Below are 19,148 nucleotides of genomic sequence, written 5' to 3' on the forward strand. Positions count from 1 at the left end.
TAGCAAGTACCGTAAATTCCGGTATATAAACTGCACCCACTAAATTTAGAGGAAAAAAGATTTGTACATATAAAATGCACCAGATTATAATCTACACATGTCCACGTCATAAAATACCGGAGCCAATGAGTTGTACTTGCCAAGATCTGTGGGTCAATCACAGCTTTTGTCTTGACTCAATGTTAACCCAATGAGAACCAAAGGCACTATTTCCAGGATGAAATTTTGTTCTAACTTTAACACTTGGGGTAGAGAAGTGAATGGGGCATCAAGTTCATGTTTTATCGACTTGATTTTACATCATTTCCTACCAAGGTATTTGTGTTGGGGTGGGGGGGAACTGCAAAAGTAGCAAGTAAACCTAATTCAACCTGAAAAGATGTTGGTTGCACTTTTGATATTAATATTGTAAGCAGACGTAAACCTACTGATAATTGCTTTTACTGTGCTTTTATTGAATATTTGAAAATGAGAGCATAAAACGTTGACCTGTTAAATCAACCTGAAGTGTTGGTTGCACTTTAAATAACATGTGAATGCTTTTGCCATTGTTTACTTGTTTATAACCATAATTTATACCTGATTCCCTTACAAACAAACAGGAATATAGGAAACCTCACCTGCACTGTCCAGTATCCAGGTATTTATTTCACAATCACACTGGTTGAATTTTGGGCTAAAAGGGAACTGAATCGTTTCGGATCGTATTGTTCTAAATGAACCAATATCGTTCTTGAATTGTTTTGGCAACCACGAATCATGATATGAGTCAAATTGTTATTAAAAGAATCATTTCACCCCTAATATTTTTATCCAAAAAAATATATAAATACAACAATATCACCAAAAATACAATTCTCTCTTATTACATGTAGCTGTTTGAGCAAAATATAAAAATATATAGCAAAATATAGCCAATAGTACAAAACAAGTAAAGCAAAAACTATTGTCTCATTCAAATCCTTTGGCTTTTTGACCCCAAAACTCTCCTGTGTCCGACAACTTATTCCTTGACTTTATAGATATATTATATATGGAACTATTTTTAACATAATTATGATGGTGAATTTTTTTCCCCAATTTTTTGATGCCCCCTTCGACCACTGCGCCCTTAGCGTTTAGATTGGAATTAAATAAAATGATATTGATAGCAATATGATACACATTGTCATTACAATAGGTCATCAGCTATGATACGTTGTAAAAAATAATTAAATAGAATATATAAAAGTATATTATGAGAATTGGTATTTATGATAACATACATAAAAAAATATTATCGCTTGAGTCAGGTGGCCCTAACATTGTGTTATCTTTTTTGTTAACAATTTAAGACATAATTACTGATCTCCAGTCAAAGTGAGAGTAAAAAAAGATTATCAGATTTATTTTTAAATTTAGACTCCTCGTATTCGAGCACCCGAAAACAAATGCGTCACTTCCGGGATGCTTCGGGATGAAAATGACAGCTGCTTTGCTTTCGTCAAAGGGACATTGAAAGTGGTCGTTAAAGGTATGTAAGGATGACCACGCTTTGCCTCACCATTTAGGACATTTTATAAGCATGACGTTATTAGCTGGTTTAGTATTCCAAGTATATTTCTATTGTTGACACACGTCTTCTGTCTCTGGACTCCCAACGAGCTGCTGCTGGGGGTCAATAATTTCTTGTCATTATCCTTTCCTACTCCCCTTTTAAAATTTGCATGCAATGGTATTATATTAACTGTATAATTCATATAGCTCATTTGATGTTAACTGTTATTGCACAAGGTACTGTTATGGTCTACAAGAGTGGCCGTGAAAAAGCGGACCTCAATCAAATATGTGTCAATTCAGCGGCGTACGCCACGTATTGCCTGCTTCTACTGGTAAAATTCGCCGTTGTTAGACCTTACGAAGTGCACAGAGTTAAATATAATTTCGGCTCAGTTTGATTGCGGCAGTTTGGCTTACTATTCGTGAAATAACTTTTCCCCTCGCTTTCTACGTTGTTGCCGCCATTGCTTCTCGCCAAATAGGGCAGCAGCCAACCGCATTACTTATTAAAATGGGGATTACTGTAAATCCATAAGTAGCTATAAAATGTGTGCCGATGTAAAGGTTGCTTTTTTAGAATTGTGAGCTACTGTGGTTGACGAGAAAAGGTATGTTTCTTTTGCTAGAGAAGCGAAGATGTGTGAAATCCGACATTTTTCAATGAGTATTTGGCATAAAAATAAAGCCTCGAGAAAATTCCTGTGACGTCACATGACATTAAAATATGATGATTTATATTCTATCTCCTTTCTTCAGCCTGATCAAATATCTGTCACCTGTAGTTTGTAGATTGCTTTTCATGATAGACACCTCATGTTTAGTAATGTGATATTTAATAACTATATCCCTTAAATTTTTCTTAATATCTCAAGAAATCTCATGTTTGGCACTGCCATGTTTAGCCATGTTAGCGTATTTGTCGCAAGCAAATTTTGATGAGCTCCGTATGTATTTCCCGGTTAACGTACAATATGGCACATGTCTTGTCGTGTTACTACTGCACTGTGTGTTTTTTGTAACGTATGTTTTTCATCACAAAACATCCCTGTTAGCAGCCTGTTACTGTTAGCATGGAAACCGGAACTGGAAGTCATTGTCCCCCGATTCCATCACTCGTCTATGACGTAATCGGTGGATGGCTGACTAACACAATCGTGTCACGAGTCTCTGCTTGTAACACACAATGAAGGCAAACAAAAATTACAAATGCCAGAAGTTTGACGAAGAACACTGAAGCACTGTTGAATTTAAGAAATAACTCATAGCAAAACACGAAAGTGGCGTCCTCTTTGTGCCTCATAGCCGTCTTTGTCAACGATCGAGTCTTCGATCAATGTAAAAATGACCTTAAATGTTCATTTACTACTGTCGCCTGGAAAGGATTAACGACGGTAACTGAGGTCACACTTATGTCGACAACCCGTCTTAAGTTGACAAACTCATCAAGTCCCGGTTCATCGTATTTTTCTTACCACTAAAAAGAGGCATACATGGTCATGGTCAACTGTGTTTGTATAACATTTGAGACCCAAAAGGGTAAGTTCTATGAAAAATTGGTCCGTTTATGTCAACATGTGTCAGTATTGTTAGCGTCATCATTATCCCTTGCATGTTTTTTACACAGCATATATGTTTTAATAGGGGCCAGAGGAAAGGAACTATAGACATAGGCTTGGCAACAGTCCACATTCCCTCGAAAAGGAGTCTCGTAAGAAATATAGCTATACAGTAGTCCCTTGTTTATCGCTGTAAATTGGTTCCAGGCCCAACCACGCTAAGTGAATTTCCGCGAAGTAGGATTGAATATTAATAAATGGAATATTTTTGTAGTTACAGCAAAGAAAACCTGTTTATGACCTTCTAAATACGGTTTTTACCATGATGAGAGCCCAGTAAACATGAAATAACACCCCTATAGTCACCTTTACGCTTGTATTACCCATTATAGTAGACATCATAATAGAAAATAAGCCATCTTAGACATAAATAAAATAAGACAGACTCACATCGACAGCGTACTTCCTGGTGGTTATTGTCTCATCAATGTAACGTTACTGACACCTAGAGACCAGTGTAGAGTTCTACTTTACTGCCACAGTTTGTGGTTAAGGAGAGACTCACGATGCACTTCAATGGCTTTATTCACAAATAGAGAACACATGCAGTGAAGATTCACACAGGAGCTGCTGTTGGCCACGCGCTACACTGCTAACCTGCCGCTAGCAGCTACAGTCAACTCAACTCAGCTAGCTAACGTCACATAGGTCACTTCTCAGGCCCCGCTTCTTAAAGGTGCACAGAAGTCACAGACACTGTATTACACATTACTTCACTTCTTTTGAAGGCCTCATATTTGTCTTTTCCTTTATTTAGCCATTTTTATGCTTGAAAATGCTTAATTCAGGTCATGAACACGTACAATTGTTTTTGTTTTTGTTTGTTTTTTTTACTAATAATAGACCATTATCAACCACGAAACAGTGATCATTTATTAATTAAATCATTTTTGAAGAAAAAAAAATCAGGGCGCAATGTTCGAGCTGCCATGTAGCGAGGGACGACTGTACACTTTGTCTCAGTAATATTGATGTTGGTGAATGCATAGTATGATAGCAATGGATCATTGACCTTCTCTGTGTTCCAGTGTCCTACACAAAGCTTGCTGTATATAACCTTCGCTTTTCTGAAAAGCCTGGCAGCTGAGAAGAAGGACGTTTTAGTCTGGGGGAGCCATCTTTCAACTCAAACCTGCTACTCTCAAGTAAGAAAAAACTCACAATACTGAATACCTGCTCACAAAAATCAAGGCAACTCGTACATCATGCATTCCAGAGCTTGATGAATGAAATATTCCATTTGGAGGTTCTTTAGCGATTATGTAGTGTAATTTGTTCAGAACAAACGGTCTCTGCAAACCCAAATCATAAACCCACCAAAGGTGCCAGTGTGTCATGTTTCACTATGTCATGCAATGATCGTGTTTTCTGGTGATTGGGCTGCAGCGTTTTGCGTTGTTAGCACAGGCATGACCTTTGGACATTGTGCCCTCATGCCACGTTTATTGAGAGTCGCGCTGGATGTCGGACTTTCATTCTGTAGACCCTGGTTCAAGCCCAAAGCGGAATGCGGGGCTGGCTGAACCAGACGGGTTACATCAGGAAGAGAGTGATTGGATTGACATTATTTTCTATGGGAAAAATTGCTACCAGTTTTGTACGTTTCTGTTTTTGTCTGACCTTTTAGAACAGATTAATAACAGAAACCGAGGTACCACTGTATCTATTTCACATTCTTGATACAGTCGTTTATCACAGTTAGTTGGTTACAGACCCCACCATGATAAGTGAATTTCCACGAAGTAGGATTTCTTATTTATAAACGGAATAATTTCATAGTTAGGGAATATACAGTATAAAACCCGTTTACAACCTTCAAAATATTTTTTTTAACATTAGGACCCTCTAGACATGAAATAACACCCCATAGTCACCGTTGCACTCCTATTATCCAATATAGTAGACATGGTAAGCGATAATAAGACATAATAACTCTCACATTAGTATTGGGAAAGTTCCGTCTTTGTTTACACTACGTTGCGCAACTCTTTCGTGCAGGCTACGGGGTCTTTGCTTGGACATGAGACAGCCACCACTTTAAGCATAGCAAGCTCCCGAGCTAACTACTTAGCCTCCAATTTAAAAGAAGAAGAAAAGGTATAAAACGGAGTGGGGAAGACAAGAAGCAAAAAGTGCACCACTTCCACAAGGACGGGAGAACTTTTCTTCACTTTGTCAAATCCATGACTGACTCCATGTAGTGCAAGTTAAGGTAATGTAATGTAATGTAATATTACTGAATACTACATATAGCTTGTCTAAAAATATTTTTTGACTGATAATAGGCCATAGTCTATCACGAAACAGTGATAATTTATTCATTCATTCATTTTTGAAAAGCCATGATAATGTGATGGAGCGATGTTTGAAATGCGATGTCATGATGGACAACTGTACTGTGAGGACACAGCAAAGCTGCCGGCCAAAGAATGTATGGATGTGCCTTCTTGGAGGGGCTGCACGACCTGGGCAAATTCTATGGGCTGCAGGTGCCGCCTCATGGCACTACTAGGTGTGAGGAGACCTGACAAATGTCAATTGGCAAGGAATCATCCAGGATAAGGAGACGTGGCCACTATTTGCAAAACCATTCATTAATAGGCGTTGTCTTGCTTATTGCAATACAGTGGAAGCTGTTTACGTCCACCGTGTTTATGTTGACAACCCGTCTAAGTCGACAAGCTTATCAGGTCCCTTTCCACCATGCTCTTCTTAAAAGTAAGAAATCCCCACTAAGCCAATGTTTACGTTGTGTTTATGTCGTTATGTCGTGTACATAGGCAAGCGTTTTTTTCAAGTTGGAGTCCCAAAGGGGTCATTTGAATGAAAAATCAGTCCCCTAAAGTTGACGTGTTTTCGTATTGTTAACTTCATCATTATTGCTTACATGTTTTTGCAAAAGCTGCTTTGTGGTAATGTCAAAATCAATAAAAACAAAGAAGGCTGGGATGGGCAACAGGAAAGGAACTGTCACTCAAGCGTAGGTCACAGCCGGTCGTACGGGCTCCTACGGCCGGTCTACGTGCAAAAAACGAACGGAGCGTGTGAGGTTTTTGCGGCAGAGGTTTTTTGATTTGGGCAACGCCAAAAATCACACGGCCAAAAAATCGTATGTCTAGTTGTGACCTAGGCTTTACCATCAAAGCTTCGACATGACTGTAGACTTACCAACCGTTCTCTCATCCCTGTTTCCACAGCTAACCAAATGAACTAGGGATGCTCCGATCGATTGGCCACCGACTAGTATCGTCCAGTTTCCATAAAAAGATGTGATCGCCATATGCCAATAAATGCCTTTGAAAGCCGTTCACAATAACTGATAGCTGTCCGGTTGCGGCGAAATGACAATTGATGTCATGACAACACAAACATGACTTGAATGTGCCTGTGTGCTGTGTCACGTAGGGTTGCCAACACCCGTATTGAGCCGACAAAGGACGCACTTTGTCCCGTTTTGAATCTGCGAGAATCAACATCAGTCTTTAAAACCTCAGTGGTTTCAGTTTGACAGCTTGACAATCCATACCAGCGTGTTTGATCACTCCCTTGTCAAACCTATTGGTGTTCGACTTCTCTTGCATCTTTCTTTACACGCTTTGCCCAGCTGTCACTGGCCGCAGCTAACTAGCCAGCTAGCTAGAATTATCCACCTAGCTTCTCATCTTCGGACTCCAACTGTGACATAGTGACACTGTGACATATTGTTTTTAAAACTCTAGAGGACACATTTTTCCAAACATATTGGTTGCATTCCAAAACTTAACAAGCATTTGACCTTAAGTTCCTGTTTTTTGAATACATTTTTACGCCCCTTGTGGACATTCTTCATTTGGAATTTGTGTGTCTGGTTATTTATAGTATTTTGTAATATAACAATTTTCTATCCATACAAAGGGGGCATACTTTAAATGTGTTGAAATTATAAGGCATCTTTGAGCAAACTTCAGTATTTCATTGCCTGGGCGAGTGTCCTGTTTAGCTTATGTCGGCATGAGTAAGCCAATCTGAGGGGTGTCGACGGATTCCACTGTAATTCCATTGCACATGTCAATAAAAAGGAGAATAAATAACATACTGTTATTCTTCGGATATAGCAGAACCGGACAGAGAGCAGTGGAAGAGGTCAAATCAAAGAAAAGTTTCCTTCAGGTAAGATCCTCTATGGCATAACTTGAGCTGTGACATTATTCTGTCAAAGATTTGAGAAGGGGTCAGTAATAATTTAGATGCATTCTCTCTTACTGCACAGAGTGGCAATGTCGGCTATGTGTAAAAATAGCTTTGTTGTGGAAAATTACTCCCAGCTTTGCTGCTTCATATTGGCTGAGATGAAGCAAATTGCTTTCAGACATCACCGCAGTTTACCAGCAGCCCATTTCATCAAATAAGATTTGGTAACAAGATCCTTTCATTTTTTTATATCTGATGGACCACTACATAATGTATGCCTTGCTACATCAGATTCCACAGCAGGCTTGTTCTTCACTCAGCAGAATAAGAACCACACCACTCACACTTGTCAATTTAATGACAGTATACCATATTTAAAAAAAATTGTTCCAGCGTGTCATCCTCACAGTGAATATTGTAAATAATTGTCTAAAAGGTCGGCAATTTTGTTTTGACAGTTCAAGGATATTTAAATGGAATGACATCCTTTTGGTTTGTTGATACAAATGAGAATATGCCTCTTTTGTCTCTCTTTGAGACATTTTAGCATCTTAAAAAGTAATTAGTAATGGGCATCTCAAGACCCTCACACAACGCGGGGTTCAGGAAAGTAAGTGAAACCTTTTTTTTGTCATTTCCTGTTGCCTCTTGGTTGCGCTGTGACCAATTCAGGAAGTTCCTAATGCATTTCATTTTCATCCTACACATCAATTCTAATCAAGATCAGACCTCGTGGAGTCGAGTTATTGAAGTTTACATGTTTGTGGCGAACTGGCAGACTAACCATCAAAGTTTGTCGCCATGCCCCGCCTACGTTCTATGCTGTAGGCTAAAATGCTTCGCAATTCGTCATCGCCCATATGTCTAGTATCCCTGGTTTTCATTTGGGCTCATTTTGTCAGCGTCACAAGAAGGAGTCAGTCAAAACACGACCCCTACTTTTGACCTCGAATGGCTGGTCCAAACCAAAATGTCCGACTGCCTGTTTGTTTGCGAACATGTTTTTTTGAGATTTTTTTGATCAGGGAAAGTGGAGGGAGGGGCTAATTAGGATTAATGGGGGTTTGTGTTTGGGACCACTGTAATACCACATTTTTCACCGGGCCTGACACGCTTGCAAACTTTGGGGAGTTTTCATGCCTGCAAAAATGTGAGGAAACACAGATGATTCGCACTGCTATGGCTTGGTGCTTGGGCCCTGATTCATATGGTTAGATATACTGTAGTTCTGTCTAATGACTAATTGCAAGTATATCATACTGGACAGTAACTTTAGTGTTTTGTAACTGTGGTGGGTTTGTGCAGATCAGAGGTGACGATAGTTGTTTACTAATGAGCCATTCCTGCTTCAAGCTCGTCCTTGCCTATGTGTATAAAAAGCCATCATTCATTTTCAAAACCATTTATCCAGTTCAGGGTCACAGGGGAAGAAGGAGCTTATCACAACCTGGAGTGATTACCAGTCAATCATAGGAGTGACACATACAAACACGCTACTATTCACGTTCACACATACAGTACAGGCAATTTAGTCTTCAGTTAAGTTGTGTTTTTGGACTGTGGCATATTGGAGAAAACCCACAAAAGCACAGCGAGAGATAAACGAACGAAACAGAAACAACGTAGTTTGTTCAACACAAGCCAGATCGGTCATCTTTTGAAAGTTTGTCCATTTTGAAAAAAATTATAACACATTTTGTTATGACAGCCTAATTGCAAAATTGAATAAATTCATTTTTCTCCGCAAAATTCTAGATGCAACACCATGTAATGACAACATGAAAAGAAAAAATTGATATGCTTGTAAAGGCATTAAAAATAAAAAAATCTATGTATTCACACCTTTCGCCATAAAACTGAAAATTGAGCTCAGGTTTCCACTGATCATCCTGAGACGTTTCTACATCGTCAACGGGGTTCGCCTGTTGTAAAATCAGCTAATCGGACATGGTTTGGAAAGGCACACATCTGTGGATTTAAGGTCCCACAGTTGACAGTGCATGCCAGAGCGCAAACCAAGCATGAAGTCAAAGGAATTGTCTGTAGACCTCCGAGACAGGATTGTCTCCAGACGCAAATCTGAATCGAATCCTGTTGAACATCTCTGGAGGGATGTGAAAATAGCTGCGCGCCAACGCTTCCCATCCATCCTGATGGAGCTGGAGAGATGCTGCATAGGGGGAATGGATGAAACTGCCCGTAGATAAGTGTTCCAAACTTGTGGCATCATATTCAAAAAGACTTGAGGCAGTAATTGCTGCTGAGGAACGTCAACAAAGTCTTGAACAAAGACTGTGAATACATAGTGTACGTGTGATTTCTTGTTTTTTTTCTTGCATGTTGTTATTATAATGGAGTGTTATGTGTAGAATTTTGTGGGGAAAATGTGTATATTCAATTTTCAAAAAAGGAAAAGGTGAATACTTTTCAAATGCACTGTATATATACTTAATAAAAAAAGCGGAAAAATCTGCCAACAGAACAGGGAAATATGTCATTTTTCCAGTTCTTTATATATGCCTATTATTGGCCTAACATAGGAAGAATCAATGTCTTTTTAATGAAAATATTTTTTTACCTTCATGCATCTTGCTTTGATTCCAGTTTTTGCAGTGTATTTTTTTTTTGTGTAATGTACATTATGTGTAGCCTTTTTTCTACACTCCTGTCCAAAATAGGGGGAGACTCTCCAGTCCAGAAGGACAGAGCAATGGAGCCACCAGAGTGCATGCATGGTCGCACCTTTGTGGAGGTGATCAGTGAGAAATACAGTCCGGAGAACTTCCCGTACCGCCGAGGGCCTGGCATGGGAGTAGTGGTGGTGCCAACTGCGTGTCCCCAAGGTTCCCCTATGAAAGGTGAGCTAACTATCCCGTTATCAGATACAGTATATGTCATGCTAACAGGAGGATTTGGAGGGGGGGAGTGAGCCGCGTGTCAAAAATAGACATTTTTATTTGCGTCTCAATTTCTCGCGGATTTTCACCATTCACTGGTGGTCCTAGAACGTAAACCTGTGGAAAGCGGGGATTTACTGTACATTCCTTATTGCCTTTCAGAAATATTGGAACAGTGAGGCAGAAATCACTGAAATGAGCCTCTCTGCAGGTTGTTGCTGACCGTTGTTTTAGGGTCTTTCTTTAGAGCAATGCAACATGAGATACCTGGGCAATAAAACACACCTGTCAGTCACATGTGTAAATACATTTGCTGACATGAAAAATGGGTGGGCTCAAAGAAAAAGGTGCTAAAAAGCTGATTGTTCTTTTCATGTCAAACCCAAATGTTTTCAGTCTACAGCAAAGATAAAAGAATTGACCTCAGAAAAATTTGCGCACCTACGAAAGTTTTGTCATTGTAGCAAAGACATACAACAAAATTTAGATAAGAGTATAAAATATTGTGAAAAAAGAAGAGTCATCATAAAAATGTCACACATTTATTTATTAGCATCCATGTTTAATGTCTCTGGCCAAAGTCACAAGTAAATGTGCAAGCAATGACTAGTTAGCTTATGTTGACGTCAGTCAGCCAGTCCGAGGGGCGTTGACATGAACCGGTTCCAATTATAATACTGGATGTACACCACTGTTTATGATCGGCCCAAAATAATCTTTCCTTCAACAATTTTCCGCTTCCCCGCCAGACCGTCTGAACTTGCCCAGTGTGCTGGTGTTGAATGGTTGTGGAATTAGCAAGGCAGGAGACCAGAGTGAAATTGCTGCCTTCTGTTCCCATGTCATGGAGCTGGACCTGTCTCATAACAAGCTGCAGGACTGGCATGAGGTGCTGTCTCTGGGTTTGTTGATTTATTCGCTTTCAATATTACTAGAAACATGAATAAGAAAGGATGATGCATGTTGTGTGTCTTATTGTGTTTGCAATCATAGCACACGCCCCACACTTGCCCATCACCTCAAGTTTATTGTCTGGGTTTCTGGTTATACTAGTACACAATCCAGTGAAGACTCAATCAACATCATGTCTTTTCAGATCAGTAAAATTGTGTCAAACATCCCCAATCTGGATTTCCTAAATCTGAGCTCCAACCCGCTAGCAGGGATGACCCTTGAGCCACAGTGTGCAGAAGCCTTTGCTCGGGTCCGACGCCTCGTCCTAAACAACACCCAAGTGTCCTGGGACACCGTGATGCTGCTAACCCGTGAGATACCTGAGTAAGGGAAATACTCATGATATGCAATATTGAATATTGGATCCCAGGAAGCATGGTGCCACAGCTGGATGCCTACAAATGTAGTCATCAGTGTTGTCTTGCAGGCTAGAAGAATTGTTCCTGTGCCTTAATGAGTACAGTGGTGTAAGTGCCTCCAGTGTGGCTTGCCCCAGTCTTCGCCTGCTTCATATCACAGACAACAGCCTACACGACTGGGTCGAAGTCCGCAAGTTTGGATCCATGTTCCCCGGACTGGACACTCTGGTCATGGCCAACAACAATTTACATTCCATACAAGACAGCAAGGACATCCTGCAACGGCTATTCCCCAACCTTCGCAGCATCAATCTCCACAACTCAGGTCAGTTGCTGTGTTTGCAAGGTGAACTCAAATAATGCTGGTGACCTTATCAGCCACTGTAATTGCATGGGTTTTTGGTGTGGCCATTGATGTTTCCTCTCACAGTCCATAAACTGAACTTTAGGTTTACTTAAGATGATAAAAGATGATAAATTGTGTGAGTGTGAAGGCTTACCTCTCTGTCAGCCCTGCAATTGATCAATCCAGGGTGTACTCTGCCACCCACCCAAAGTCTGCTGGGATAGCCCCCGGCACCCCGTGATGCTGAACATGATAAATGGACAAATGGATCATCAGCAATAGTTTGTAATGCCATGATAATACATTGGTATCTCGTTTTTTTAATCAATACATCCAAAAGGTCAGAGGAAAACCAAATGTACAAAAAAACAAGGTAAATTTTCCCTAGAAAATAATACCCATATAATAATAATAATGATAATAATAATAATGGCGTACGTGGAATGACCTGAAGGACCTGAGCTGGTGCGTGAGGTGGAGAAATTCCGGCTTGATATAGTCAGACTCACCTCGACGCACAGCAAACTATACCTCTCGAGAAGGGCTGGACTTTATTCCACTTTGGCGTTGCCAGCAGTGAGAGGCGAAGGGCAGGAATGGCAAATTCTTGTTGCCCCCCAGCTCAGAGCCTGTGCATTGAGTTTAACCTGGTGAACAAGAGGGTAGTTTCCCTCTGCTTTCAGGTGCGGGGGGGACAGAGGACAGGACCTGACTGTTTGCACTTATGTGGTAATCCCAGAACCCATTGGTGGACAGCAGCGGTGAGGGATGCCATCAAGCTGAAGAAGGAGTCCTATCGGGCTTTTTTGCCCCATGGGACTCCGGAGGCGGCTGACAAGTACCAGCAGGCCAAGCGATCTGTGGCTCTGTCGGTCACTGAGGCAAAAACTCAGACATTGGGAGGAGTTCAGAGAAGCCATGGAGAACGACTTCCGGACAGCTTCTTTTTCTGGACCACCATCCGCCGTCTCAGGAGTGGGAAGCAGAGCACAATCAACACAGTGTATGGTGGGGATGGTGTGCTGCAGACCTTGACTCGAGATGTTGTGAACCGGTGGAAGGAATACTTTGAAGAACTCAACACACTCAATCCCACCAACACGTCTTCTAATGAGGAAGCAGTGCCTGGGGACTCTACAGTGGGCTCTCCTATCTCTGGGGCTGAGGATGCTAAGGTTATCAAAAAGCTGCTTGGTGACAGGACCCCGGGGGTGGATGAGATCCGCACGGAGTTCCTTGAGGCCCTCGATGCTGTGGGCGTGTCTTGGTTGAGACAACTCTGCACCATCACGTGGGCATCGGGGGTGGACATCTCCCTTAGAGATAAGGTGAGAAGCACTGTCATCCGAGAGAAACTCGGAGTAGAACCGCTGCTCCTCCACATTGAGAGGAGCCCAATGAGGTGGCTTGGTCATCTGGTCTGGATGCCTTCCTGATGCTTCCCTGGAGAGGTGTTCAGGGCATGTCCAACCGGTATGAGGCCTCGGGGAAGACCCGGGACACGTTGGAGAGACTGCCTCTCAACTGGCCTATGAACGCCTCAGGATCTGCCGGGAGGAGCTGGACAAAAGTAGCCAGGGAGAGGGAAGTCTGGGCTTCCCTGCTTAGGCTGCTGCCCCCGCGACCCCACCTCGAATAAGCGGAAGAAGATGGATGGATGTTTGCCGTAAAAATGTTTTTGTCTCATTCCTATTTTTTATTTTTTCATTTTGAAGCTCTACTTAGAACCTCTTAAAGATCCAACAGGTAAATTCTTGCAATTTTTCAACTTGTCTTAAAATTTTGATCAGAAGTGTATCCCCCGCCCAGTGTTATTCTATCCTAAGTTGTTTCATACTCGGTGAAAAATGCAAAATGATGATAAGGCAGCACCAGCCTTTTATCGTGTGTCTTCAAAACCGAACCGTATACCTTTTATAGCAAGATCCACGACACACCTCATTCTGACCAATGCGGCTCCCCAACTCTTGCCTCTTTGACTAGCTCTGAACTTGCATGCATTGCCCCCTATAGCCCAACCACTCAATCGCAGTTCAGTTCGCTACAATATTTATAAAAACAACAGAATCTAATATATAAAATATGTGCAAATGGGGGAAAACAAAGTCAACAAACGGCCATAGGTTTAAAAATCTCCTTATGTGCGTATGCGTATGGATACTGTACATTTTTGCGTGCGTGAGATATAAATATATATGAACACCTTCGTTGTAAATTCGGTTTATTCTGTATTTTCTAAGTGTCTAGACTTTCAGTGGTTTGCGTTTAACCAACAAATGAAAAACAGTACTAAAGGTCCATAGACAGGAATGAAGGACAGGCAGGACTTGAATGATATCCAACACAAGATGGTCGAAGTAACAGAGTTTGAATGTCAACTCTGTGCATGTGTTCCCTGGTGCATTAAATCACCAGCAATAAACTGTGGGTTTGGTAATTGATTTGTGTGTGACTATTTTCTGAGGTGATACCACCAAGAGTGAATACGTTTGATTTACATTGGTGAGGTAAGCACAGTACAATGAGCAGCACCGCCGTCATCTCTTTGCCTTACATGTGACCAGGTCTTAACCGATGGGAAGACATCGAGAAGCTGAACTTCTTCCCTAAGCTGGAGGAGGTGCGACTACAAGGCATCCCTTTGCTGCAGAAGTACAGCAATGTGGAGCGTCGCAGCCTGATGATAGCTCAGTGAGTCCTGTTAGAAACACAATGCCGACTGTATTTTTGGTGTCTCCTTACACTGAGCAGCAACAGGGACAAGTCAATACGCCAGTGCACTTGCTATTCACATCCTGTCACATATGGCAGTCTGATGGTTCCATCATGTTTGTTCACAGGCTTCCATCTATATCGCTGTTGAATGGCAGCGTTATAACCGAAAGTGAGAGAGAGGACTCCGAGAGATTTTTCATCCGTTACTACTTGCACTGTCCTGAAGAGGAGCTGCCTCACAGGTATGTGTACTCCCTTGCTGACCCCAAAGCTTCATTCCCACACAACGCATAATCCCCCTTTTAGTGTGGCTGAACTGTATCGGCATGCACATTTCCAAGCCACTGTTAGTTCAAGAATGTTGCTGACTAAAGCTGGCCCCTGACAACAACAACACTAATAAATTCCCAGAAAGGCTGATTTTTATTTGAAAAAAAAGTGGTTTGTGGCGTTTACTAAGCTAGAAGATCTCTTTTTTTGTTGTTTTCAAGATACCATTGTTTGGTAAACAAGTATGGAAAGCTGGAACCACTGGCCGAAATCGATCTCCGGCCACGCTGCCATGCTGAAGTGGAGGTTCATTGCGAAGAAAAAGTGGAACAGGTTTGTCACTTTCACCTTGAATGTTATTACACTCTCCATTAATGTTTACAGAACAGCTCCATATGGTCAATCACAACAATACATTTGATGTGAACATCAAATCTAAACTAACGATGGCCCGATACCACCTTTTCATATCTGATACCGATGCTGCAGTGGAACCTTCTTTGCTCCTTTGTCGTTACAGTAATAGATTTGTATGCATGAATTTAGCTTAATATAGACATTAAAAAAAAACATGTTGAAGCTGTGCAACAAATATTCTGCTTCCCTGAACAAAGAAATTAAATTGTCCACAACATGACTCAAGTTATGCAGTACTGCTGCTCAACTTTAAATGAACATGCCTTTTAATAGCATTCTCTAAAAAACAAGTTGCAATGTTGACTGGAACATAAATAATTATAACTTAACATACAAATGCAGTAGAACCCTGCTTATCGCAAAGGTTACTTTTCAGGACCACCACAGAATGGCGAAAAGCCACAAGTAATTGATATGCCCATAAAAATGTCTGTTTTTGACACACAGCTCAGCCCCCCTGCCTCCAATCCCTCCTGCTAACTTGACGTTCTCTGATTTTGGATAAACATTTGCAATAAAACGGACTGTTGTAATTATTAAATTACATTCAGCTCATTGGTCACTCGAGACACAATCCAGGTTTAAGCCATAAATATGCCTCACACACTTATTAAACACGTTTAAAGTATAAAATGTATCGTTACTCACTATTAATGAATGATAATGTAAGATGATCCATGAACAGATGGAATCGGAGTCACAATGTAGCCTTTAGCCTGGTCATCAGGCCACATCAAGCCGCATCTGCATAATCTACACTGCTTGCCTGTTGTAATTGCAGTAACGATTTACCATCATATATTGATGTAGATTAACTTATGTTAACTAGTGCTTCCGTAGTTAAACTTTTCCATACAACTATAGGATCGCCTAACAAAGTGTGAAATCTCAACGCTTGACACATAACATTATCAGTGAAGTAAAAAGACAAATATATAAAAATTGTGGCCTTTCTAACCGTGGTACATGTATGCTGTACATTTTACCTGTATTATCATGTTTTTATAAATTATTATAGCTTATGGCCCGAATGCTATGCTATCGTTAGTATGTTGGCCACACAGTCAGGAGATTGGGAGAACCTGGGTTCAAATCTCCGTTGGGGATCTCTGTGTGGAGTTTGCATGTTCTCCCCGTGCGTGCGTGGGTCTCCGGGTACTCCGGTTTCCTCCCACATTCTAAAAAACATGCATGTTAGGTTAATTGGCAAGTCTAAATGAGTGTGAGTGTGAATGGTTGTTTATCTAAATGTGCCCTGCGATTGGCTGCCGACCAGTTCAGGGTGTACTCCGCCTGTCGCCCGAAGTCAGCTGGGATAGGCTCCAGCGAAGTCAGCTGGGATAGGCTCCAGCATCCCCCCGCAACCCTCATGTGGAGAAGCGGCATAGAAAATGGATGGATTATGGCTTACGGTGAATGAGGAAAAATAAAAATAAGAATTTTTGAACCAAAAATCACCAAATTTGCGGGACTATGAATGCTGACTCGCAAATATGCGGGGATCCGCATATATCGGGATTTTTTTTAAGTATATGAATACAATAAAATCTTACCTGTTTAATAAATGCCAGCATGTTCTCGAAGAAGGTATCATAACAGCTGTATTTTAACACCAAACCTTCAAAAATCATACGTGTGTATTTAGCTACATACAATTGATCATGGCGCACCGCCACGACAAAATAAAAGCCGTCACACCTTACAAATTTGTTTTTTTTTTTAACTTGAAAGCAATGTTAAGTAATATATTGTATGAATGGATATATACGCTATATAGATACATGTATAGCTTATTATTTATGCACATATTGACCACAATTAGTTTGAAACCAATTTAAAATATCGTGAAAATGTTTCACTGCACTTTATTTTGATAAACATGCACTTGAATCACCTGTCTGCCCTGTTGGCACTTGCGTGTGTGTGAGCAGATACTGTAAAAGTACGCGACCCATCTTCACTTTGTTCCTTATTATCGTGACGATGAAAAATAGTCGGTAAAATGTGTAGTCAGCTGACGAGCGCTTGTCACAGGCTAAGCTGTGTTTTTTTCTCCAGCTATCCATCCGTTTGGACCAGACAGTGGCTGAGCTGAAGAAGCAGCTGACATCAGTGGTCCAGCTGTCGACAAACAGCATGAGGTTGTATTACATCGACAAAAACAGCGCTTTTGGCCCAGAAGAGCTGAAGTACAACACACGAGCTCTTCACTCGTACAATATCCAAGATGGTGATGAGATACTTGTTGTTCCTAAGACCAAATGAACCGTTGTGTTCCAGATGACCATGTTCTGTAATGAACCATTTTGATCGGGTAACTGACTGGAAAAATACTGCAAAGTGTATATCTCATAGCTCCTGAGCGTGCGTGTTAAAATGAAGAGCGATACAAGAGAAAGATGACGTCGTAATGACTGCACAGTGGACCACAGTGGGCTGCAGGGAGGCTCTGACTACAAATGCAGTCACTCTGGATAGAATTAAGCCTGTTTAAAGTTTTAATTGATGGAGCTCGTCAACTTGCAGGAAGCCAGCATCTTCAGATGCTGCACTGTCACCGCACCTTTATCTCTGCATGAATGCACCATGACTGGCAGGTACGTAACCACACTCGCTTGGCCAATTGTGACAAAAGTGACCTCGAACCGTTGAGCGGCAGTGCTGCTGAATGGAGCAAATGTTAAGAACAACAGCATTTCTTCAAGCAAAAGTTGGACTTAGATAAACATCTTCTGAATCCGTTTTGCTGTTTAGTGTTTTCCTTTAATGCAAAAAAGTGTTTCAAAAGCTCCGAGAGCCCTTTTAGAGCCATAATGATCAGGAGTGAGAAGTATGTGGATGCCGCTTGTTTGGAGATATATGACATACGCTGTATACTGACGTCTAGGAATTGTCCACAGTGTAGTTTGATAAGCTATAAACAAAAATATAAATTCAACATTTTTGTCACTTGTTTTTGCTCCCATTTTTCATTAACTGAACTCGAAAAGATCTAAAAAAAGAAATGTCGGTGTACACAAAAGGTCTTTTTCTCTCAAATATTCTCACAAATCTGTCTTAAATCTGTGCTCCTGAGCATACTGGCTGGTTTTCTGACCCCCACAATGTATTAAAATTGCACATTTCGGAGCGACCTTTTAGTGTGGCCAGTCTAAGCTGCACCACATGGTGTCTAATCAGCATCTTGACATGCCACACCTGTGAAGTTGATTGACAATCGCTTACTAACACTGACTTTGACAGGTTTTTGAACTATATTTGTGAGACATAGGCCTTTTTTGTACATAGAAAAGGTTTTCGACCTTTGAGTTCAGCTCATGAACGATGTGAGCAAACAAAAGTGTTGCATTTCTAAAAAGTATTCAGATCTTCTTACTGAGTGAAAAATCTGTGAATATGCAAATGTATAAACATACTCAAGCATTTACCAACCAGACACCAAATATTTCAATGTTTAGTATATTATAGTTTAAAATGTAGGTGGCTATTAATTGTAATTAAGTGTATTTGCCTTCTGTGACTGTGACCACATGTTTCCAACTTTGTCTCAAAAACTTCCTGAGCCTTTAATTGGTCTCTTAGACTATGTCCACTGGAACACGGATATTTTCAAACATGGATTTTTTTCACTCTGGCGTTTAAAAAAAACCTCCATCCACATGAGTGGAGTTTTAAAAACACATTCACCGGCTGTCATGCTCATTTTGGCAAATAAGAAGTCTGAATAAGCAATCGCAGCTGACTTGATCTGTCTGTTGATAAATATAATAGCAGTGCACAGATTACAATTTTCTGGCCGATCTTTAGAAGGCCTCAGCCGCCGATTTAGATTTTGGTCAATACCGTTTTTTTTTTACAGCATACA

General features: G+C 40.9%; 1 protein-coding gene across 1 annotated transcript; it reads left to right on the forward strand.

The window, feature by feature from the left end:
• Positions 1–1,436: 1,436 nt before the first annotated feature.
• On the forward strand, positions 1,437–17,563 carry LOC129190992 (tubulin-specific chaperone cofactor E-like protein). Its single transcript, XM_054793891.1, has 11 exons — positions 1,437–1,513; positions 4,184–4,300; positions 7,250–7,304; positions 10,004–10,183; positions 10,972–11,111; positions 11,319–11,500; positions 11,604–11,860; positions 14,446–14,572; positions 14,722–14,838; positions 15,088–15,199; positions 17,342–17,563. Exons 4-11 carry the CDS (start codon positions 10,036–10,038, stop codon positions 17,546–17,548), a joined length of 1,290 nt encoding a protein of 429 aa, XP_054649866.1. The 5' UTR covers positions 1,437–1,513; positions 4,184–4,300; positions 7,250–7,304; positions 10,004–10,035; the 3' UTR covers positions 17,549–17,563.
• The last annotated feature ends 1,585 nt before the right edge of the window (positions 17,564–19,148 follow it).

This window comes from Dunckerocampus dactyliophorus, chromosome 12 (assembly GCF_027744805.1).
Source record: "Dunckerocampus dactyliophorus isolate RoL2022-P2 chromosome 12, RoL_Ddac_1.1, whole genome shotgun sequence".
Lineage (NCBI taxonomy): Eukaryota > Metazoa > Chordata > Actinopteri > Syngnathiformes > Syngnathidae > Dunckerocampus > Dunckerocampus dactyliophorus.